Below are 18487 nucleotides of genomic sequence, written 5' to 3'. Positions count from 1 at the left end.
TGGTTGCACCGATATGTTGAATCTGTAACAATAAATATCCAGTACTAGTAAAAAGTAGGGCTGTCAAAAAAATCCGAAAGATCCGATATCCGTCCGAAAAATCCGTTACCGTATCCGGGAAAAAGCGGATATAATCCGTATCTGGAATAAAACGGATATTATACGTATTCGAATCCGGGGTTTGCGGATACGGATATGGATATAGGCGTATCTGTATCCGAAAATATCCGTATCCGAAATTATTATTATATGTATATAATAATACTTATATAAATTTATTATTTACTTATATTTTTTACTTTATCATATAAATTTTGAAAAAGAATTAATATTTAGAATAAAAAAGAAGCATTAAGTATCTTGCAAATAGAGAAAATGGAAGTATCTTCATCAAGCTTTTTTTTTTTAAAATTGTTGCAGATAATGTTGTTTTGTGATTTTAAGTTGTTAAAATTAATATTTTGTTCGAAATATTTGTCTGAATGCCCAAACTTCTGTTAAAGTATGTTATTAATTTCTGACCAGGTATACATTTGCTGTTGAACGGTTCAAAATATGTATTTTTAATTAATCTCACAATGTATATTTGATTTTTGGTGATGTTTGAAAAGCGGATACGGATAATATCCGTATCCGAATAATATCCGGCCGGATACGAATACAGATCTTTTTATTCTAAAATTTGCTTATCCGTATCCGGATCCGGATCCGATTTTGAGTAGGTGGATACGGATATGGACAAATCCGTATCCGTTTTATCCGTTTGACGCGCGTAGTAAAAAGTAAGAATAGTATGATGAGCTTTGGCTGAGTCTTAAGATAGGATGCAATGACAAAACTCATCAAATGAAGCACAAGACTCAACTACTACTTTATCGATCGCATAATTGAAAATTAGCTTTTCTTTGTAATTTATATGTTTTCCTCTTTTTTTCATGTTACACTTTAGATTTTAAATTATTAATAATACTATTCAAACATTTAAATAATTTATAAGTCTTATTATTTAACACTAATAATTTGTAAATTATCACTTATAATCCACTTCTTTAAACAATATAGATTTCTTAATTGATTCAGAAATATTATTATGTAGCCAAGAGATTATCATTGTGTTACATTTGTCCCATTGTATTGCATCCGTAGCATGTGTGCCAACTCCGTACTTCAGTTCCGAGCATGAACCCTAACTTCCTCGTCGAGGCAAGTTGAATTTCCATCAATCGCTTTCAGATCCTGTAACTGCAGGTCCTTGCAACTTCGACACTTCGGTCCATCAGTCGGATGAAGAAATAGAGAATTTTACATATCCGCAAACGTGAAACGCGATCCAGATGTCATTTTAGCAACAAGAGAGCAAAAATTAATTGATTCTCACTCAATTTGTAGCAAATTATTGATTAACAGAGCAGAATATTGAGATTTCTCACTTGATGTATCAGTTTCCAATCAATATGTTGATCGATTTAGTTATGAACGAACAGAAGCAGCGAAGTAGCTTACTGAAAAATTGATCAATTACAACTCTGATACCATAAAGAAAACAGCAAATGATCTATTAAAGAGCACTAAGTTTCAACACACCCACATTCAATCATCTAGTTCAGCAAGATATCATTTTACACATATATTGGCTTCAACTGACTAACACACCAAACAAATTACTAAAATGCCATCAACTCTCAGCCTCTACAGTTGAACCTCTTTAAAGTAATAATGTTGGGACCAACAAAAAAAATTACTTTATCGAGTTTATTAGTTTATTGAGAGTAAAAATACACTATTTACATTATGTACATTATGTTGAGACTAGAAAAAAATATTACTTTAGTGAGGATATTACTTTAACGATTATTACTTAATCGAGGTTCAACTGTATTACAAGAACACCCTCAGCTCCTCAGCTCCTTTAAGAACGGATGATATTCATCAACTCAAGTGACCCCGGAAGCAGATAGACCTCCGGGAACGGATGATGTTTGACCCCTGATCTTTTGATGATACAAAAGGCCCCGTTTTCGCCAGCTACTCTGGCTAATAGTATTTTTACAAATTAACACCTGTTTCAGCTAGATATTTGCATTTTCATACATCTTTAAGTGAGTATTTTTCAAAGGTCTAAAATTTTAATATAGCAAAACAAAGGTCTAGAAATTTATCACAAAATTTCTCAATTATAATAATTTGGTTAAACTGGAACGTATTAATATTCCAACTATAAAACCTTACACAAGGACAAAGTTTTACACAACTCAAAAGCACAGCAGAAACAAAAATAACATATATAATCAAACTAAACAAAGTAACACAATATAACTTTTCTTAAGTACAACCATCAGTGGCCACATCATATCCTCTGTTACTAGACATATAAACAATTAATTAGACGGGTAGATTTTTAATGTTAGAGAAAATATCATATACACTCTTTTTTCATCATCACTGATATTTTACCAGGAAATTTCTAAGTGCTACTAGAAAAGAAAAATTAAAGCCATAGAGTTCTACTCGTCTTTTTAACCTCGATCAAAACTGTACCCAGCCTCTTACCCACATGTCCAAAGACAATTGGCACAGCGAAGGGTGACATCAACTATGTATTAGCTTTTTCAGGATGACCAATCCGACAGAAGTTCCTTAAGCATCTCATATGTCATGTAAACAATTCCAACACCTGGAACCACTTTGTAATATTCTGGCAGAATGCCTCTGTACAAGCCTCGTAAGCCTTCACTCCGGAAGATGTGCTTAAATGTCCCTACCAAGCCAGTATTATAGATCCGGGCTTCTCCTGCAACCCCTTCCAATTGCATTCTTCGCCTTACAAGATCCAAAGGGAATGTTGCTGCAAAGAGCAGAAATATAGAGCAGCAGTTCAAAGGGAATGGTTGGCCATGTTAAAATTAGTGAAATTAGTGAACTTCTCTTGTTGATCAGCCTGGCTGGTAATTACATCACTCCAACATTCACACTTGATGACAAAGAGTAAGAGCAAATTTTAAGAACCATGTTAACCTATACAAGTAGTTCTTCGGTAATGTTGATTCTCTATATAACTAACATTATAGATGAATATAATTTCTTTAATTCCAGAAATATTTTCGAAACACTACAGACTGAGCTACTTCATACATAAGACCGTAACATACTTACCTAAGAATTACAAGTGCAGTCTTGCTAATGGAAAAAATTAACCTTAAGAAACACAAAAACGACCATAAAACCTGGAGACAAATGGCATCCTAATGGCTAATGCTACCTCGTAGTTTGAGTACTGATGGTTTAGAAGGAAAACTGGTCAGCTTATTAAACACGATGCACACTGCTTAATGCGGGTGATGCTTCGTTACTAATTTAGGGATTCTACCAAAACAGGCACAAGATGAAGGAAAGATAAATCAAACAATTAATGCAGGAATGGTATAGTTAACTTGAAATCAAATTACCCTACAAATTATCAAGGTACCTGTTGAAGATGCAAGGCCTGAAAGGCTGCCACTAGCAAGGCTGACCATGGTAGTAGAGTCATTTGGCCTAATTTAGCAATTAACAATTTCCGTTCAGTAACACAGCTTAGTATAAAATATTTTCGCTAACACAGCATTGAGGACTCACCTTTTAGAATGCCAGTATGTACGTATGGCCTCGTAAACAGAAAAACTTATTGCTATACTAGGTCCCACTCCCTGAAACAGGCAACAAAATCTTAATTTCAATCAAGTTTCTGTATCTCAACATAAAGAGTTACAATCGTGATAAAAGCATACCAGCAATGTAGCTCCCATGCCTTTATAGAGACCAAAAAAGCCCTCATCTCTGCAAATGGTACGCAGTGCATGACCTATACCCTGATAGTATATAGTACTCCTCTACATAGTTCAAGTTAAAAGAGTCAATACAAAAGCTCAAGCAGAAATAGATTCTATGAAACTAAGCTTTTCATTAAGTACTCATTTTACTTGTAGGGCTTAAGCTAAGATACTTGTATCTCTTAATATCACAAAGTCAAATTCCTGATATGGAAAATGCTAAATGCATTGTCTTAATGAGACAAAGTTACTTAAGCATTCTACCTGCTAATATGACTTAGGAAAACATGGTATGATGATGATGTGCCCAGAGATTGAATAGCAAGCATGAAGCATAGACTTTGAGAGTAGAGAGTTTTCGAGAAGTCTATAAGCGCTGTTGGACGGTAAACAGAGTGCAAAACAAAATTCAGGGGAAAGTAGGCTTCTTTACCTGTGCAGCAAGACGAGTCCTGATAAGATCCAAGGGATAAGTAGCAGAAGCCGCTGTGACTCCAGCTAAACCACCACAGAAAAAATGCACACACATATCAGCACCAACACTATCTGTGCGACTTTGGAAGCCAGTAACCGACTTCAAGTACTGAAGAAACAAAACAGGGCATTAGTTGATACGTGAGCAGGACATTAAAAAATCAAAATTGACAAGCACTGATCGATACTAACACTTTTGTAGTGCTCATAGGCATAGAAGTTAACAGCAGTATACGGAAGCCGATGGGCAATCGTAACAAGATTCCCTTTCCAAAAAGCTCTAAATCCTTCTTCATTTACAATACGTAGGCCTTCACGCCAAATACAAGGCTTGTTCAACACCATAACATCAGAGTACATACCTTGCACCTAAAACAAGCAAATCATAGCTTACTAACAATAAAAAGCAAAAACAAGAGACAATAAATAAAAATGTAAAAAAGTGTGAAATTGATGAGAAACAAGTGAAATAAACCTGGAAGAGAATGGTGAGGCGAGCAAAAGGGGCAGTACAGGTTTTACCAAAAGCGCCGGCGATACCTCCGGCGAGTAGGTGCGGCACAGCACCAATCTGAGACTGAGTCTGAATATGTTTCTTCTGTATGTATTTTGTTGCCTCTTCACCATGGCTAGACACAGCTACTCTAGCCTCCATCTTCTTTTATTTATTTATTTATATATGATTCATGCTCTAAATCAAAAACACGATTCAACCAGAGAACGATAGATAAACCCTACAAAACCCTAATTTAAACTCTCTCTCTCTCTTCGCTTTCTACTTTCCTTATTTATTATGTTTTCTCAATTTTTGTTGTCTTATATATTTTTCTGTCTTACTTGTATGGGTTTGTTTAGTGTGCGCACATGCTAAGCACCAAATTTTATAAATTTGGTGGATTTTTATTGGTGTGGTTGGTAAATTTGCAGAGAGGTCTGCCATTATAAAGAAGTGGAAGCCAATCAAAATCTACGTAATTATAGAATTTGGTGTCTAAAGAAAAACCGTACTTATATTTGATATATCTCTTCGGAGTAAAAATTTATGAGATACTTATATTTTTTTTACAAAATAAATACCTTTTTCAGAAAAAATTATATTTTTAAAATGTACAAGAAATTTATCTATGACGATCCGTCGTTCTTTCCAAACATCCCACGCAATTTCACCTTATGTCATTTAAATTTATTAACTTTTATCACGATTTGTTATAAATAATATATTTATGTGGATGTCCTTTGACTTTTCAGTGGCTAGACTTTTGGCTTTTCACTAGCTAGACATTTGAGTTACTTGTAACTGACACTTGTAATCCTATATAAAAGCCATTTGTATAGCCATATGATAATACAATGAAATCTACTCCTTTCTCTCTTATCAAGCTCTCTCAATTATCTTTCTATGTATATTATTTCATAACACGTTATCAGCATGATCTGCTTTTTCATTTTGTTGTATGTCGTCCGGCTCGCTCTTCTGCTTTGTTTGTAAGACTACTCTCCTGCTTTGTTATCGATGAAGATTGTTCTTGTTACGATAAGTTTGTTGTTCTTCCGGATTAGTGGTTTTTCAAAGTCATTCTTGAAGTAAGACATCTTGAACTCAAATGAATTGAACATCAAATCGTAAGATTTTAAGGGAAGTCTCCCTTCACCATTTATTTTATTTTATGGTACTATACTAAATGTATATGTTTGAGTGTTGCTAGTTTTGATATTCTCCTAAAATTATACTAAATTAGTTGTACATTAAAATTGAGAGATTTTGGATATTGTAGAATAGTCCCTTAATTTTCTAAAACTCAAACTAGTTAGTATTCTTGATATGATACATGTAAGTTGTGAATTCATCCGGCCATCATCCAAGTAAATATAAATAGAATCATATTATATGTTTACATGTTTTTAAGTTTGCTTTTGGAATAATCGATTTTGGATGTGTGGATGTTTATAGTTTTTGGAGTTAGTATAGACTGATATGGATATGCTTTAGTCTTTTATGGATTTAAAAATATTATTCGGATATTTTTGGATTTGAGTAAATTATATTGGACCTTTTTGGATTTGAATAATTCTTTTGAATTTGAATAAACTATTTTGGACCCTTTTGGAATTGGATGAAATATTTTGGACCTCTATTCTCGGCTCTCTTGGGATCTGAATATTTGTGAGATACTTGTTTTTACTAATGAAAATCATGTTGTTGTTTTTTCCTACCATATTATATTATATTTTCAGTAATCATTATATATAATCATTATATATAATTTTGATGAATACCGTCGGTGGTGGATTACTATAGGTTTATATATTATGTCATTCTTAAATATGTGTAGAATTCATGTGATAATTCTCACTTGCGTTCTCTTTCCCGCACACTACATTATTTTAATTTGAGAAATTTATATTGTTCACATGTGATCAATTTATATTGTGTACATGTGATCAATTTATTTGTGTACATGTGATCAATTTATTCAAATGAATCCACAAAAAAAAATCATAATTTATTAGTGACTCTATAATCTAAAAATTGTACATGATTAATAGATAGTAAGTTGCTCTAATCTTTAAAAGGTCATGAGTCATATGTTGTAACACCCCAGTCCCACATCGAGAAGAGTGAGGATATTTGTTCAGTTTATAAGCATAAGTATTACTACCAATTGCACCAACAAATCATGATCTTTTGGGGGCATGTGGTGGGCTTGTGGATTACCCAAGTTGTTGCAATTGGGCCAGTTTATTTCGGCTTATTTTCGGATTCGGATTTCGGGACTTGACCTGATTTTCGAAAAAGACTCGGGATTTGACCTGGGTTGTCACATATGTGCTCCACTCTATTCTAAAAAATGAATTTTTCTCAAGTCATTTATCTATTTCATATGAGTTTAAATTGGTAGTAAGCTTAATTAATGACTTAGCTAATTTTTCTATGAGAGATATAGAAGTTTCATATCATTCTTATCTATGTACATCATGTATAACCTCACCTCTGTCTTTGTCTATGTATCTCAGATTAATATATGCTACACAGATCCTTACTTGTCCATATTTAATCTTTTTATTTCAAGGACACCCCAAATTTTGAGATAGTCAAAATTTTATATATTATGATTTGAAAGAGATGGCTTATAGGCACACACTATATGTTGCTCACATATTAAAGTATATTACATATGCATGCTTCAAATAAGTGATATTATGTGATCTCCATGTGAAATTCTTGATAATTGATCAAATGTTACTATCACTACTTGCCTTAAATTTATAGTTGATTTATAATTAGTATTGGTAAAAGTGTTTTTTTACCACTTAAGTTAAATGATGTTGATATAATCGACAACTACCGGGTGATATTGTTTTTAATTAAATAATAATAAATGATTGCAACCATAAGTTGCACGTAATAATAACCAGAGGTTGTCTCTATATAATAAAATCTTTTATTGTCACACATTGACGTTGTGTTTAATTCTTGTGAAATATCTAATGGATATTGATCATATTTTTCATAAATATGATATTGAGCGATGTCTATAGAATAAATGTTATGTGTTTAAACACTTGATTACATTCCAGAAGAATGATATAATAGTATAACATTCAAATTACGTGTTTATCCTAAATGATATAATATCCCTGAAGGATGATTCTATATGAAGAATAGTATAATATTTGGATATAATAGATTTTAATTGAATAAATAAATATTATATTGTGTCTCGCAGATACAATATTATGAAATTGACGAATATTTGGGTTGTTAAATTCATGAGTTGATATCGTGACTAAATGTGGTTTACTAAATTTGAACTATTGATGAAAGGATTATGAATTGCAACATATGATATTGTACCATAATATGATAGTATTAGAAAATCAAAGGATATCAACCATGATAGTAGCAATGGTCATGACATTACAAATATTTTAAGTCATATTCTTATTATGTGTATAAGAAATATTTCTCTCGATTGTTATAAAAATGACTAGTATCAATACTTCATATCTAAAATGAGTCATCCAAAGGGGAGGATATAGAGGATGCCTCATTATAATTTTTCTAAATATAAGACTTGGGTAGAGAAAGTATAAGGCTCCTGAAGAGCATGTATAAGGCTCTTGAAGAGCATGAATAAGGCTCTCGAAGAACATGTATATTTTTATCTACTCTCTCAAGTACATTTTACTCTAGAAGAGCATGTCTATTATTGATGCAATTATACTCTCCCAAGAAGATTACAAGTAACTTGGAGAAAGATTCTCCAATAATTTATAATAAACATAATTGAAATTGATTTTGAAGTAAACCAGAAGTTTACTTATAAGTTTACAGTTTGGCTTGACTGGCTAAGCCATCTCAATTTAATAAAGGTGCGAATAGTAATTGATATTTTATATGGACTTTTGTTGAAGAACCTGTAGATTCTTTTTCTCAGTGGTACATATGTTATTTTCTTATAAGGCAATATTCATCACTAGCAAAGATATAGTTGTGATTTTTATCTTTGAGAATGAATAGATGAAGATATGACATCTATACTATACTAATAAAGCCGAAATATTAAAAGTTTGGTCGGTTGGTACTTGGGACAAAATATGGGCCTATCTATATAACTAATCTATTTATTTAATTTTGGGCCGAAATACAGCCAATCTATATAATCAATTAATTCTTTAAACTAAAATATGTTATCTTTTTTACTATTAAAGCCGAAACATTGGAAGTTTGGTCGCTCGGTACTTGAGCCGAAATACGGGTCTTTTTAAACAACTAATTATTCTTTTTAACTTTGGGCCGAAATACAGAACTATCTATATAAACAAATATCTTTGTAACAATAATTCTCAATAACAATCTTGTCGCAGAAACATAGATCGAGATCAGGAATCTCAGGGGAGGGGCCGGAATTACTCGATTTTGTCTCACTATCATTGTTTGCGGCCATTTTAGAAGAAAAGGATTTAGGTCACTGTTTGGGATTAGGGTTTGTATGTTGGGAGAGGAGTGTAGATATATTATCTGGGTAGAGGAGAGCCTTTAAAGAAGATAAAAGAGCCGTTGAAATAATAATTTCCGTGAGTACCCTAACGACGTCAGTGTTTATTTGACGGTTGTACACTCACGGCATAAAATTCGAAAGTACAATACTACGGGTGTAGGATTTGAAACTACAGTATTGCAAGTGTTGTATAGGCCAAAGTATAGGTACACATAGTGCACTTTCCTCCATAATATATTGCATAACAATTTGCTTTTGCCAGAGTTATAATTATATCTATGTCTATATGGAAGAAGACCAACTGAATACTGATGTTATTATCTTGCCTAGAAAGTTACAAAAGAAAGTTACTAAAATGAACATGGCTTTATATACAACTCTGAGCACTACTCTTCCTAACTAACTATTGATATTAAGCTGTTATCCAGCTGGCTCTATCATAGTTAACATCCCTTTCACGTTAGGAGAGGGAAAGAAATTAGAAACTCCTAAATTGAAAAGAAAATAACTAAACTGAGTTGAAGGCAGAGACTCAATGGAAGCTGTTCTAACAAATGGAATTGACTGTGCTGCATTGGTATAGGAATCCTTCCATTGAAACTTCCGAAAAGATGAAGGATATACGTATATACATACGAATACGTACTGAAATACTCTATCAAATGATTAATGACGACCTGAATCGGACTTTGTAACAAGTCTGCAGGTTGCTCATAGTAGATAGATGAGTACTAATGGAAATCATGTCTCCCATCAGCTTATACCTTACCAGATAGCAGTCAATTTCAATACTATGTTTCTGCAGAAACCTATGATAGGTTGCAGGTTGTCCTGCGAAGAGAAAGTTCTGCATCTAAGAATATAAAAGTGGCTATGTACTTGAACTTGGTGAAACAGAAGATATATGTAATTTTCCAAACTGATGGAGAAACCTACAAGAAATGAAATTAGAGCATGCTCGTGCCTACCACGGCCGGACCACGGGCTACAAAACTAGTTACAATTAAGTGTGGAAATACCTTGCATCACTGATCAACGAATGAAGTCAAGTTGAAACCCACTAACAAGTGATTGGCAGGTTGTTAGTTTAAACAAGTTGTAGCAATTACAACTCATGAGACGGCAATCAAGCTTCCACTTGAATCCTAATTTTCGAGGGGTTACATGTACATAGACCTTACCTTCACTCGTAAAAGATGAGTACATGTTTCACTAAAGATTTTGGATTTAGACAGGCTCTTTATTACTGATTTCAAGCTTCTATTGAATAATGATCTGTTTGGAAAATATTTTCAAAAGTTAATATTGTTGGTCTAGATATATTATGGTGATTCTTTTGTAATGCGGACTATACTGTGGAGTGTTGTTTTGTTCTAGTATATGTACTGGATTTTTTTTTTTCTTACTAGCAGCTACTTAATGAAAATTATCGAAAAACCACGTTTTCAGTTATGTGGCTAAAGGATCAACAGATGGTACATTTCAGCCTGCTGAAGGCCAACCATACAGCTCTTCTGGGTAATCTTAAATCACGAAACAATCCCAAATGCAATTGTTAACAAGTGTATTTACTAATTTTCTAATGTGTGAGTTTTGATGTAGAATTTATTGTTCCTCCGATTTACCCTTCCATTGGTGGCACTGATGCATATCCCGGGTCTGGTGCAGGAACGTATCCTCCCAGGTGCGGCAGACTTCACTTATATTTCTAGATATGCCATTGTTGTTATCATAAACTCATTAAAAACTTGTCAACCTTTTTAGGGGTGATTTTGGCAGTGGAGGAGGAAGCATTATGAGTCTGTAGACCTCTATCTTTTATTTTTTTTGATTAATGAGCTTTAAAATTTACAAATCTTATTGTGCCATGTATTTTTAAACTACAGGACCGGAGTCACCGGACCATCCTATTTTCACTGGTGGAATTGGTGCCCAGAAGCCTGGCTTCCCAGGAGCACTTCCGCCGCAAGTGTATTCATACAAACTCAATTCAACTACTTGAGAAATTTGTAATCTCATCAACATTTATATTGATGATCAGATGTGTAAAAAGTAATCTTCTAATTATATCAATTTATTGTTAATACAGGGGTGCTCTCATTTTGATATGGCCCCCCAGGTGTTCCTGGTTTTGAGTCCAATAGATTTGAAAGGTAATATGTCATAACATTTTGTTTCTGGTGTAGTAGTGTTTGCGATGTTTGTCATTTAATTAGTCTTAAAGTTTTGGGTTGAATTTTCTGATCATCTAAACAATTTAAAACTGTTCTTCTTTTTATCTGAATTTTTACCATCTGGAGTAGCTAGATGAGAATTGGAAACAGGGTATCCCAATGAATGCTTGTCAGTAATGGGACATTACATGTCCACTCCAGAGTCTAGTAATTGTCTTAGTTGTTGCATTTTGATCCTTAATCACTAGTATTGGATTATACTCTGCTTAACTAGGGACTCCCTGCATACTCTTGTTTATTCAAACTGTCTTTCTGTATAATACAATTGTTATAGAGCAATTTGGAGGGGATGAGTAGATATAAATATAATTAGCAGGTGGGATAAATATGATGTATATTCTTGTTGAATATGTCAAAGCTAAAATTACAAATGCAGTATAATTGTTGAATATGTAAATTGCTTCACCACTGTGTCTTATAGTGAATGTGTGGCAAGGATAAACAAGAAACGGTATAAAAAGGTTTATAACCTGCAAATTGAAGTTGTACGCAATTTCCATCGATCTTAAAAGCAACTCCAATCATGAAAAAATTTAGTTATAGAATGAGTTGCCATACTAAAAATAAAAAATATAACCAATGTCTCCAAAATAATATCACACTCCAACAATTCCCACCACTTATCTATATTTTTAGCCAACGATGACTATTTTTTGTCTAACATCTACAGATCTGTAAAAAATTTGGAGAAAAATTACACATCATTTATTATCATATTGAACCTATATATTCTGCCAATACCATCAAAGGCACAATGTTTTACATGTTAAGCAAATTTTACATAATATCTGATATGTCCAATTTACAACCATTATAGCCAATCCTATCGGTGATCATCTACCTATGCATCAGGTATGTCCTGCCAACTGAATGCATCTGAATTCCTCAGACTAATAGAAAAATAGGATGCAAATGTAGTAGAAGGTTGGCCATCAATGTGTAGGAAATAACAAAAGAGTTTAACGATACTGAAAGACGTGTGGAGCTGCTGCTATGTATATTTTATGTGTCCGTCTTCTAGAAACCCCCCATTTCTTATTCATTACTTTACTACATTTCAAATACAAAGACGCAGAAATAGCCAACAACTCTTTATAAAAACAAGAGGAGGCCTCCTTTCACTGTCTTCTAGACATTTTCTCAACATTTTCTCAATGTAAGACAAAATGAAAACGCATCAGTGACCCTACCTTTGTGTTTATATATAAACATTATTATTAGTATTATAAAGTTTATAATTCAGACAACGGTAGAATATATGCTTACTTAGTTTATTTTTAAATCATCAAGCCTTTGTATCTGGACTCTGATCCTTAAAGGAGTTTATATATATACAGAGAGAGAGAGGGACTTGCACAAAGCCAATCGAGTTTGAGATTTTTGTATGGCTAGTTTGAAGGCTAGTACGTTGTTGTTGGTGAGTTTGTTAGTTATTGTGAGTATGGTTTTGATCACAAGTTCAGAAGCCAGACCATTGGGGTCCTCCTCTTACTCGAAAGTCCTGGGGACATTAGGAATGGTTTGCAAATGTTGCAATGGCCGCGGAGTAGAGTGCAAAACTGAATGGCTCCAGCCTTGCCCTCATCTCCGGTGTCATCCGTGGAAGCAGCAGCTAAATCATAGATGAGGAGAAGAATATTATTCTTGTATCCATCTTGTACATAATGTTTTCCTATATATACAGGACTACTAGATATATATGTGAACTCCATTTCTACAATAGATTAAGACCTAACAATGCAAGTTTTATCCATCAAGTCTTCTTAATGATCATCCATCTTCTAGGTGGAGCTCATCAACAAGATGAAACACTATAATCAGAGAAATGTTATTTCCAAACCATTTCTTTTTTCCAGAGCTATTCGGAGCATTTGATATTAAAATATGTTACAAATTGTGCACGCAGAGAGAATAGGTTACACATATAGCTTTGAAAATAAGAAGAAAGCTTTAGAAAAAACACAGAGATCCTCATGGTTCTCGAATTGCATTTGAACACGAATTCGATCTCTTGAGTTGACTGCCATAATTTTGCACTTCCGTTTCGATGCTAAGATAGTTGGTCAAAACCTTTTGCACGCCAAATCCACGATTGGGAAGCATGCTCTTACCAGATAACTGCGATCTGTTACCCTTGACAGTTCCTGACTGTGTACGTGAAAATTTGGGAGTGTTGAAAGATGTTTTATACGGAGTGCTCGTGATGGGCAGTGTGCTTGGAACCCGAAGACTCTTTTGAGTCATTAAACCAACTTTAGGAATTGGCAATAAGGGATCTGAATGCTTTGTCAAGTCATCCACATAGAGGAGGTCATCAATACGTGCTACAAGATTAAATGCTAGGCTCTCCAAAACTCTAGAGTAACTCTCTAAGATGGATTTTCCAACATCCTGTAAAATAAAATTCATTGCTTAATTACTTTAGTAATATTTCATGTTTAAAAGAACCCCAGTAATATCAAAATAACAAGGCATGCATAGGCTAGCAAAGCTGTATCACCTTGTTGCATTGGATTTTAGTCATGTCTAAGGTGGTTTGAGGGAGCCCCGGGAACCGTTGCTTCAAGCATACCAGCAGGCTTTCAGCTCTGTCTGCAAGCAATTCCTTCTTGTCTGAATCAACAACAAACTCCTTCACCATTCCCCATGACGATCTTGAATGGGATCTGCTCATGCTGCTTAAAGACTTTGGGTTTGTTCTTCCACGCCAAACATAAACTGATGCCTCCACTCGGTTTGCAATTTCCAATGCTTGATGTTCTGAAGACAAGCTGATGCACTCTAGCAGAGATTCAGGTGTAAATTGATCAGATGCAATATATCGATATATAAGATCGCCCAAGCAAGCTCTTGCATTCTGCAACAAAGTCGAAGGGAAACATATTAACAAGCATGTCCTGATATCTAGTATTAATTCCTTGTGCAAGTTTTACCTTCGGAAGGCCTTTAAAATACATATCTGGGATTTCCATATCAGCTAAAGTGACACTGTTGATAGCCACGGAAGCTTTCAGTATTTGGTTCGTGCAGTCACGTTGGTGCTGCAACTGTTTTCTTGCAATTTCACTGAGGCCATTGGTTGGAACTCTGGGAACTGGCAACCACCATTTCTCCTCTTGGCGTTGGAGTTTCCTAAAAGTGGACGAGATATCAGCTTCGGGAGCCAAAACACCTTGGTCCACGTACCAAAACTCAGTACTTTCACAGCTGTCTAATATTTTCTGCAACACGAGATCAAAACTTAGACATGCTTACAGAAACTATAAGTTAATCAAAGAAATAGAATTAAAAATCTTACCAAAAGCATGTCATCTAACTTGCGGAGAGCTGGCAGATTAACATAAAGATCTGACCTGGGTCTGCAAGTCATTACCTACCATAAAGGCATAAACTAACTGAATCACGGAAAGAATTAAATTCCTAATAAATAAATGATACTATATCTCAAGACTAGATACTGGCTTCGATTGCACTTGCATGCCTTCAGTTGAAACAAATTACCAAGTATTTATTTTCTAGATATAGTATATGACTTAAAATGTATCCATGAGTGGGATCAAACCAAAAGTCAGTAGCATATTTTAGCATATATGGATATCAAATATTACAAATGCAGACAGGAAACAGAAAGCAGAACTATGAATGAGACAGAAAGTCTTACCTCAAGCTTGCTTCCATCCGTAAACGTTTGGCATGATGGTGTCAACTCCACAATGTGGTCACTACAAGAAAGAAGCCACTCCATTTCCCTTTTCCACATTGATCTCTTCTCAGGAGGTAGAGGTTCTAATCTCCAAATTTGGCCAAAAAGGGTAGCTGGATATTGGATTAAACATACCAACTTATGATCAAATACAAAGATTAAACAGTTACAATAAACAGGCTCCTGCATAAATCAATGAACCATATATAATCAACATATCATACCACAAAGATTAGTAATTGCATTCGAAATCGCCAATGCTGTACAAACCCCATTTCCACAACCAGACATATCTTCCCCAAGCAACAACTTTGCGAATCTTTCCTTGATCATCTCAATCTCTACCCAACCCCACAAATTAGAAACAAGCAAAACAAAAAAAATCTCAAAAAATAAAAATATTCACACAAAAAGGACACATACCAGAATTTTTAGACTCGAACTTAGGCGTGTCCAGTTCTGGAGAAGCATCAGCAGAAGCATCAGAGCTACAATGATCTTCAGTCACTGATGAGGCCAAACAATTAGAGGCTGAACTGCTTTCCCCACATTCATCCAACAAGCCCTCGTCTTTCTTTTCATCGATCATTTCAATTTTCTCAACACCAGTATCCTCCATATTGAGTTCTTTACAGCCACATTGTTAGTAAACCCATTTGAATCTTTACTTTTGGAGTTCAATGGCAACTCACAAAGTAACAACAGAAAATGGGTTAGAGTGAATTGAAGTTGGATGGCTATTTAAACATGGCGTTTGATTTCAAATTTGTGGGATTGAGTTTGAAAAATGGCAGTAATCATAAATGTTGGTGATAAATGATCAAACACTTGAAACGCATGATATGCAAGAGTGACACCAGGCCTGGCCTGCTCTGCCTGCAATAAATTCACAGAGACATTTCATTTGTTTTTGAAAAGCAATCAGCGCTCTCTTTCTCAGTATCCAGTACTATTTTCCGATTTTTAAATAATAGAGTAATAGATTAATAGTTATAATAAAAAGGGGTTAATTATCAAGTTGGTCACTGAAGTGAGCTTAATGTATCAAGTTGGTCACTGAACTCAAAACGGTATCAAGATGGTCACTGAAGTGGTCATAAATATCAAACAAGTACCTTGAAATATGAGTTCAAGCAGTAAAAATATTATTTATAAAATTTTACACATTATTTTTAAATGTTACCACAACCAACTAAAAGGTTATGACTTCTAGTATTTAAAATAATATATTTATATTTTATCAAGTTTATTTATTATTTATATTTTATTATATAGTTATTTTTTTGTTTTAATTAAAAATAAATAATAAATAAACTTGATAAAATCTAAATTGTTTTGTCATAAAAATTAGAAGTCGTTACCTTTTACTTGGTTTTGATAACATTCAAAAATAATGTGTAAAAATTTATAAATAATATTTTTAGTGCTTGAACTCATATTTCAAGGTGTTTGTTTGATATATATGGCCACTTCAGTGACCATCTTGATACCGTTTTGAGTTCAGTGACCAACTTGATACATTAAGCCCACTTCAGTGACCTCATCCGGTATACTGAAATATACTCCCTCCGTCCCTTCCATTTCTTTACACTTTTCTTTTTGGGATGTCCCATCCATTTCTTTACATTTCAAAACTTACCAAAAATAGTCAATGGGTCCCACCACTTCTCCACTTTTCTTTCCTTTTCACACTACTTTTACTCCACTATCTTCTTTTTATACATTAAAAATCAACGGGTCCCACCACTTTACCCACTTTTCTTCCTCTTTCCACTACTTTATACATATTTCTTAACCTCCGTGCCCAACCCATTCGATAAGAAATGGGTGGGACGGAGGGAGTATTAGAAAAATTGTATTATAATTGTTAATCGGAGAAATTGGTTAACAAAAATGGAATGACCAATTGGTACTCTTGGCACCATTGGCCATTATAATTACTACCATTAACTATATTTTAATTTTAATTTGCATGCGCATGTAGTAAAAATTTTATTATATATATATTTTTTTAACGTAGGAACCCGCAGGCTGATCCAGAAGGCATAATCACAAATTCTGCTCTCTTCGGAAGTCGAACCTGTGACCAAGAGGATATCTCATCCCCTCTTTAACCAGCTGAACCAACCCTTGCGGGAGCTATGTATTTATTTTGATTGATCTTTCAAAGTTTTATATTTATAATAAAATATTATTTTATTTTATAAAAATGTCAAAAAATATAGAATAAATTTTTTATCAATATTTTATATGACAATTTTTAATCATCCTACAAATAATAACGAGCTCCCTTCCTGTATGCACACTACTTCTCTAATTAAAATCAGTCTTCTAACTAAAACCGGCTATATTTAATAATAAATTTATGAATTTTTATTATTTTAATAATATCAAAATTATTAAAATTATAATACAAACATGAGTAAATAAAATATCAAATTTACTTGATAAATGTGAACATCCGAATTCTCTTATTAATTAATGTATTACTCTAAATTCATCTATATTAGTTGTCAACAACAACCGAGGTGTTTCAAATATACGTTAACGTATGCCCTAGGGCACATGTTAGTCAGCCCGTAACAAAAATAAGAACTTAATTGTTTAAATGCATGAAGAATTTCACGAAGAATACGGGATGGAGAGTGATGGAAAGTGTAGCTCATATTGTATTTGATACTTGAGAAAGTAGGAGAAAGTGTTCTCGAATTTTTTAGAAAGAACTGTACAAGTGATATCATAGTTCTGCGTATCCTATTTATAGGTATTCAAGTTACCACATAGTTTTTTAGAAACAAATAACCTAAGATTAGGGCTCGGGTTCAATGAATTGTGTAAACCACCATCAAGAAACTCGTTACTCACATGACCCAAGCCTAGGTTGTAAGGAAATTCTGACATGGAACTGGTCGGAGAATTGATAGCGATTCAACAAGACAACAAGTGAAGATAGAGACCTCGAATGAGTGGAGGTAGTGACCTCGAAAGATACACTCACACGCCTCGAGTCAAGACTAGTCATGAGTCTTGATGCCTTCCTCGTCCTCAAGGACTTAGTGTATAAAACTGGTGAGCCGTCATCCGGGGGCATCTTGAAATGGAGAGACGAGGCCATGAACTTGTTAGAAAAAGATCCCAAAGGGTGTGATCCCATGACTAGCGATCCCGAGGCTAGCGAAGAAGGGTCAATATTTCTATTTGGAGCTACCGACCCAATTGTACAGAGTGGACTAGCGTAATCATGAGCCCATGGGACTTGGTCCA

General features: G+C 34.1%; 2 protein-coding genes and 1 long non-coding RNA gene across 3 annotated transcripts; 1 reads left to right on the top strand and 2 right to left on the bottom strand.

Annotated features, from left to right (window-relative positions):
- Positions 1 to 2266: 2266 nt before the first annotated feature.
- On the bottom strand, positions 2267 to 5077 carry LOC108193452 (uncharacterized). The gene is made up of 7 exons (XM_017360112.2): positions 4759 to 5077; positions 4476 to 4652; positions 4243 to 4392; positions 3768 to 3869; positions 3616 to 3686; positions 3467 to 3534; positions 2267 to 2845 (listed from the first exon to the last, which is right to left on the bottom strand). The coding sequence occupies exons 1-7, from the start codon at positions 4936 to 4938 to the stop codon at positions 2610 to 2612; spliced, it is 984 nt and encodes a 327-aa protein (XP_017215601.1). The 5' UTR covers positions 4939 to 5077; the 3' UTR covers positions 2267 to 2609.
- Positions 5078 to 9699: 4622 nt separating this feature from the next.
- LOC135148047 (uncharacterized) lies at positions 9700 to 11123 on the top strand. Its single transcript, XR_010285879.1, has 3 exons — positions 9700 to 10804; positions 10889 to 10970; positions 11051 to 11123. It is a non-coding gene; the product is annotated as an uncharacterized LOC135148047 (long non-coding RNA).
- Positions 11124 to 12883: 1760 nt separating this feature from the next.
- Positions 12884 to 16171, bottom strand: LOC108194322 (rop guanine nucleotide exchange factor 7). Its single transcript, XM_017361272.2, has 7 exons — positions 15647 to 16171; positions 15448 to 15564; positions 15182 to 15336; positions 14819 to 14893; positions 14454 to 14741; positions 14021 to 14377; positions 12884 to 13911 (listed from the first exon to the last, which is right to left on the bottom strand). Exons 1-7 carry the CDS (start codon positions 15840 to 15842, stop codon positions 13492 to 13494), a joined length of 1608 nt encoding a protein of 535 aa, XP_017216761.1. The 5' UTR covers positions 15843 to 16171; the 3' UTR covers positions 12884 to 13491.
- Between the last annotated feature and the right edge of the window lie 2316 nt (positions 16172 to 18487).

This window comes from Daucus carota, chromosome 7, assembly GCF_001625215.2.
Source record: "Daucus carota subsp. sativus chromosome 7, DH1 v3.0, whole genome shotgun sequence".
Lineage (NCBI taxonomy): Eukaryota > Viridiplantae > Streptophyta > Magnoliopsida > Apiales > Apiaceae > Daucus > Daucus carota.
This window is presented reverse-complemented; position numbering and strand designations above follow the sequence as displayed.